Here is a 5,523-nt window from a genome sequence, read left to right as displayed (position 1 = left end):
CTGCGGTGACCAGAAATCCAGTCGGAATGCTCAAGAGGGAAGGAACGAACGGCGTGTGTTCTTAGCATACTTCGATATACACGCTCGGCCGTAGGTACACTCCTGTACCTTTCGTTGTATGTATGCATCTGTATTCGACTACGACGTCCGGATAATAAATATCTACACAAACAGAATACAGCGACACAACTGTAGGCTGACAACTATTTTAGGTGAAACATTCGAAGTATTTTGACGCCTGGAAATTCGTTATCGTTCTTATCTTGTACACCGTACAGAAAATTCAGACCCCAACGAAATATATGTATACTGCCTTTGAAATCTTGCATGTAACAGTTTTAAGATTCTGTATCTGTGCTAATGTCTTCCGTTTATTGAGCTCTCCATCCGCACACAGGTATAATGAAAGTTTTACTCCTCGCTTGGAGTTCGGTATATAGAAACTGATAGAAATTCGAAAGGAGAGTTTGTATTTTTAGAAACAGCCTCGAATATAATCGTCGTGCAGCTTATCGTGAAATTTCAGGTTGAAAACATTCAGTACCGTAGACTGTATGTTCTGTACAATTGGAAAAAATGTGATTGTAAAAATGAATGAATAAATATAATGCTTCTACAGTGACGCAGGAAGTCAGGAATTTAACGACGGTTTATTTAATGCGTCGATTCAATCAGTCTGAGCTATATTGTGTGGTACGAATTATTTTTCAAATCTCAGCAGTCGTATCACGTATAATGGCAGTCGTCTCGCGATCAATATTCAGGATGCACATTCGAGAAATAATATTTTCTATCCATATATATATATATATATATATTATATACATGTCCGTACATACGATATAGCGATATTGTGTTTACCGAGTTGCAGTGACACAGTGTTGAAATGGGTTAAGCGTGACCGAAATCCAGCCGATGCGCGATGGTGTCACAAATTCGCGAATGGCATTGTATGCACTTACTTCTTGCGTGCCAATAATTATAATTATACGGTGTCTCTCAATTATTTCGTTCCAATCTCTGGAATAATTGTCTAATTAGTAACGCCTCTACGATATTCTCAATGTAGCTCGTTTAGTTTCACGTTCTCAGCAAAACGTGTTCAAATCGCACAATTCATAAATTATATTAGACCATCTGACGTTCCACTGAGAAAGAAATCTACGGTCGTAAAATATCGTGAGATTGACCTGATTTTGAAGTGCAGTTGTTTAAAGTTCGGTAGTAACGAGTAATGTATTTACACATTCTGTTTAGAGAACAATTTATGCCGATTGGTTCAGTGTCATTACACGGGAGCGTTTCATCGCTCAAAATATCACCGTCGTTGGAAATATTCATCGATGATATGGACAGAGATGATTAGAATTCAAGCGAAGAACCTTCGAATATTGCGCGCAGGATGTTATAGGCGGGAAGACACGGCGCAGCGGCGGAAGTTCCCCACTTTTTAGACGCCAGCCAATCATCGTGTGTTATTTCCACCTCCCAGGAAGATCCCCGACTCGGTCATTTCCTCGTGTCTCGTTCACTCATTCACGGGATCGTGTCGAGATAGCTGTTTCGGAATCCGCCGCAATCCGCGTTCTGGGTCGGATATTACGGTAAAATATGCGTGCGAATAACGAGGTTATACTTAAACTTTGAGTAAATTTCGAGTCGTTTCGAAACGCGGAGATTCGTTCGCGCGTTTCGATGAGCCAAAGTTTTGCCATGGAAAAAAGCGACGCTGGGCAAATCAGTCACGTGGCAAAGCGTTTAACGGCCGACGAGGCGAGCCGAATACTCGAGCAGAATTCGCGTTTGGTACCGGAACGCAAGGCTGCGCAATTCGAAAAGGACGCTAAGAAGCACTGGGATTTATTCTACAAGCGAAACGAGACCCGGTTTTTCAAGGACCGGCACTGGACCACGAGGGAGTTCGAGGAACTTCTCGGCCTCGGCGTTGACGACGGCGTTTTGCTCGAAGTCGGCTGCGGCGTCGGGAATTTATTCTACCCGCTGCTCGAGGATGGACTTAAAATAAGGAAAATATACGCCTGTGATCTCTCTCCCAGAGCCGTTGACTTCGTCAAGGTATAATTTGAAGCCGGAAAGTCTTGGCTCAAATCTTAAGACGACTCTACGCGCCTTTTTTACCTAATGAAATTATCGTCAATACAGTTTTTCGAATTTAAAACTGGATGCAAACTTCAATCACTCTTATATTCATTTTATAATATTTTATTCCTGTCCGAATGTTGAATTATCTTGATACATAAGCACATGATATGTTGATAATGATCTGAAAAATCCTAATTTAATACAAACTACTGCATTAATTATTCCAGAGCCACAAATTGTTCGATCCAGAGAAAATAGTTGCCTTCGAAGCTGATGTTACCGAAGTTGACTGCTTTTCTGCAATTGATCTTCCGGTGAATGTGGCCACTCTGATTTTCGTCTTATCTGCAATACATCCAGAAAAATTTAAAATGTAAATTCATCACTTTTACTCACAAGAATATCCTTTTATAAAACAGTTTATTACTTTTATGATGAGACCATAGTTCAACTGATGGTTATTGATGTTATTACTAGGCAACGTCTTTCGCCCCTATCTGATAATTTTTTAAAGCGAAATATTTTCAAGTGTTGTAATATGTCAAGTTAATTTCACATGGGTTCTTTCAGGGTTTCTAAACATTTATATGCCGTTATGAACACTGGTGGGACTGTTTTATTTCGAGATTACGGACTCTACGATATGGCACAGCTGAGGTTCAAACCGGGACACAAAATATCTGAGAATTTCTATGTTCGACAAGATGGAACTAGGTAAGATTTCTACACAGTTGTAAATAAAGAAAATTATATGTATTTGAAAATGTCGCTATCATTTTAATCTGATGATCCCATAGTTCAACTGAAAATAGCTATTGTTGATGTCTACATTAAGCAATGTCTTTCGCTCCTATCTGATTGAATCTCAATAAATACTGCATGTTTCATAATTAGTGAATAACATGGCTAACCTCAGTTTATATTGTACTCTAGGAGCTACTATTTTTCCATCGAAGAAGTAAGAGACATCTTCGTTTCTACTGGTTTTCAAGAGCTCAGCTGCTGCTACGTACAGAGACGGACGATAAATGTCAAGGAAAATGTCAATGTACCGAGAATATTTGTTCAAGCTAAATTCAAGAGGCCATGAAGGGTGAACAAACTGATACGGTGCGATAGTGCCATGAAAGTTTCAAACTGACGGAGTTAAACTCATCCTCAATGATAAGCATTGACAATAAGATTGATTAGGTAAGAAAATATTAAGTTTCTGACTGTTAATAATTTAGTGCTGATAAAATTGAAGTGATAATTGCATAGTTCAACCTACATACACTTTGCTGTCCATATGACGATAATCTAGTTCTTCTGTCCGATTCATATTGTATAAGAATTTTAAGAAATGCAATGTGTAGATCAGCTTATTTACTTCATCATTCATTTCAGGAGCAATTTCTTTGATGGTGAAATATAGAACAACTTCGTGAAAAATGAGAGATTAAATTCCTTTCAAATTTGATTCCAACAACGTCTGTAAGAACTTGTCAATAAAATTATTTAGGTGAGATAAAATAAAAATTTAAGTTTTAAAAATGTTGATAAACTAAAAGGTGTAACCAAATAATGTGATGATTCCATAGTTCAACTGATACACATTTTGTTATCAATGTGACGAAAACTTTAGCTACTAGTTCTGACTTATATTTAATAAGAATTTAAATTAATGCCATTAGTGCAGCAGTTTATTAATTATATCGCGTTATTCGTTTCAGGAGCTACTCGTTTGTGGTTCGATACAAAACACTTGTTTCCGGCGACCGGAAGTACACAGGGAATCAATCAAGAGATCAATTTGTTATATATTTTTTTCAAGCATCACTTGAAAGACCATAACATCGATGAGATTGTTTAGGTAAGATAATATAAAAAATCAATTGTAACAATATTGACAAGTTGATACATGTGAGTCAACAAAAATTAATGTGATGATTTCATAGTTCAACTGAAGCGTTTTGATGTACATATGAGTAAATGTCTTTCGCTCCTATCTGATCTTGTTTAAAATTACTGAGTAATGAAATCCTAATTGATAATTGAATAATTTTGGTTCAACTTTTGTTTTCCAGTGCTTCCCTTTACGTTACAACAGCGAAGAAACCTATTCGTATCCAGAGATATGGTAAGTTCGTAACATTATTTGAATCTATAATTTTAAAATTCAAATAGTTTCTTATTATCGATGATGCATACTATTGTAAATTGAAATACTTTTATGATGAATAAACATTTCGTCACTACCACTGAGATATTGGATAACTAAAAAAGTGATTTGATTTACGTTATCTGGTGTATATGTGCATACATCACATCTAATTGTTTGATCGTTTTATTGTAGATTGCGGCTAAACATTTTCATCTCCAACATTACAAGATGACGATTTTTCGTAACTAAACTGCAAAGGTACCGTTACGATTTTACTATTTTTTGAAAATGTGTTAAAAATATTACAATGATGAATAAATTTGCTGAATCTTACGTGAATGACTTTACCAAATATTAGCTCTATCTGATACTTATAAAATGGGTAAATTACATTGTCGAAACTCACCTTCAACTCCAACTAAACATCCAGGACATCTCGTGTTATAGGATGTGCAGTCGTCTGACATTACCAGTCCGTGGATCCAGCCAAGTCTGATATGGATGGTTGAACCTGAGCTAAAGAATCGTAAATGTTTTTACTTTACAACTGTTGTACGTCGATAATAAATACATACAAATATGACTATATCGTACTCTTTAATTGTAGATTGTTAGTTTACATGTATCCTGTGAAATAATTCCGTCTTGATAATGTTCATCAACATCGAGCAGTAGGATAGTTAGCTAAGCGGATTCTGTTTTAATTTAATCCAAGGTTTTAAGCCCGTTAGGTAACTTGATTTGAGAAAGATAAATTGAAAAAAACGAGCGAATAAAAATCAGATTATTTATTGATTCCTTTTCTTTTTTAATTTTCACAAAAAATTAATAATTTCTGCCTTCTCACCTGTTGACAATTGTAAATCCATATTATCATCTACAATGCGCATATACTACTGTAAAGTTTGACATGAAAGCTGTTGTGTTACGAGAATGACAAATAAGATTATTGAAATCAGTAAAGCTGGAACCAAATACGTGGATAAGTGCATAGATGGAAAACTACAAATCAACTTACTCCTACTAGATCTGATTACTTTCATCAGAATAAAATTTAGCTATCCGTTATTAGTCGGAATCATAATTTGTGTAACTAACTACGATGTATGACAGCATTTTCTGATTCTTTGTTTGACTTCTCAGAAAGTAATCTAAACATTGCCGACAGTTTTTCATCGTATTTTACTAGTCTCGAAAGTCTATACCCCCACATACTAAAAAGAGGATACACCAGCCGCGGTGTGTGTTTGCAAATAAATCAACATACACAACATTCA

General features: G+C 36.1%; 1 protein-coding gene and 4 non-coding genes across 6 annotated transcripts; all 5 read left to right on the top strand.

Moving 5' to 3' along the window:
• The first annotated feature begins 73 nt into the window (after nucleotides 1–73).
• LOC124306868 (tRNA N(3)-methylcytidine methyltransferase METTL6) lies at nucleotides 74–4,832 on the top strand. Of its 2 annotated transcripts, XM_046767971.1 has the most exons (9): nucleotides 74–2,076; nucleotides 2,331–2,476; nucleotides 2,674–2,817; nucleotides 3,037–3,294; nucleotides 3,490–3,604; nucleotides 3,816–3,955; nucleotides 4,170–4,222; nucleotides 4,439–4,504; nucleotides 4,694–4,832. In XM_046767971.1, the coding sequence occupies exons 1-4, from the start codon at nucleotides 1,696–1,698 to the stop codon at nucleotides 3,191–3,193; spliced, it is 828 nt and encodes a 275-aa protein (XP_046623927.1). In that variant the 5' UTR covers nucleotides 74–1,695; the 3' UTR covers nucleotides 3,194–3,294; nucleotides 3,490–3,604; nucleotides 3,816–3,955; nucleotides 4,170–4,222; nucleotides 4,439–4,504; nucleotides 4,694–4,832. The 2 variants fall into 2 exon arrangements, with proteins under 2 accessions (XP_046623927.1, XP_046623928.1); XM_046767972.1 differs by lacking the exon at nucleotides 3,490–3,604.
• Nucleotides 2,526–2,612, top strand: LOC124308303 (small nucleolar RNA snR60/Z15/Z230/Z193/J17). The gene has a single exon (XR_006908962.1). It is a non-coding gene; the product is annotated as a small nucleolar RNA snR60/Z15/Z230/Z193/J17 (small nucleolar RNA).
• LOC124308302 (small nucleolar RNA snR60/Z15/Z230/Z193/J17) lies at nucleotides 2,877–2,969 on the top strand. Its single transcript, XR_006908961.1, has one exon. It is a non-coding gene; the product is annotated as a small nucleolar RNA snR60/Z15/Z230/Z193/J17 (small nucleolar RNA).
• Nucleotides 4,017–4,105, top strand: LOC124308297 (small nucleolar RNA snR60/Z15/Z230/Z193/J17). The gene has a single exon (XR_006908957.1). It is a non-coding gene; the product is annotated as a small nucleolar RNA snR60/Z15/Z230/Z193/J17 (small nucleolar RNA).
• LOC124308299 (small nucleolar RNA SNORD70) lies at nucleotides 4,270–4,359 on the top strand. The gene has a single exon (XR_006908958.1). It is a non-coding gene; the product is annotated as a small nucleolar RNA SNORD70 (small nucleolar RNA).
• Nucleotides 4,833–5,523: the final 691 nt, after the last annotated feature.

This window comes from Neodiprion virginianus, chromosome 6, assembly GCF_021901495.1.
Source record: "Neodiprion virginianus isolate iyNeoVirg1 chromosome 6, iyNeoVirg1.1, whole genome shotgun sequence".
NCBI lineage: Eukaryota > Metazoa > Arthropoda > Insecta > Hymenoptera > Diprionidae > Neodiprion > Neodiprion virginianus.
The sequence above is the reverse complement of the archived record's forward strand: the minus strand, read 5'-3'. Positions and strand labels throughout refer to the sequence as shown.

Bases quoted from the DNA above. Each gene is read 5' to 3' on its own strand.
- LOC124306868 (XM_046767972.1), top strand. From the start codon at position 1,696: ATGAGCCAAAGTTTTGCCATGGAAAAAAGCGACGCTGGGCAAATCAGT. The intron at 2,477-2,673 runs GTAAATTCATCA...GGGTTCTTTCAG, and splicing joins CATCCAGAAAAATTTAAAAT to GGTTTCTAAACATTTATATG. The intron at 2,818-3,036 runs GTAAGATTTCTA...ATTGTACTCTAG, and splicing joins GTTCGACAAGATGGAACTAG to GAGCTACTATTTTTCCATCG.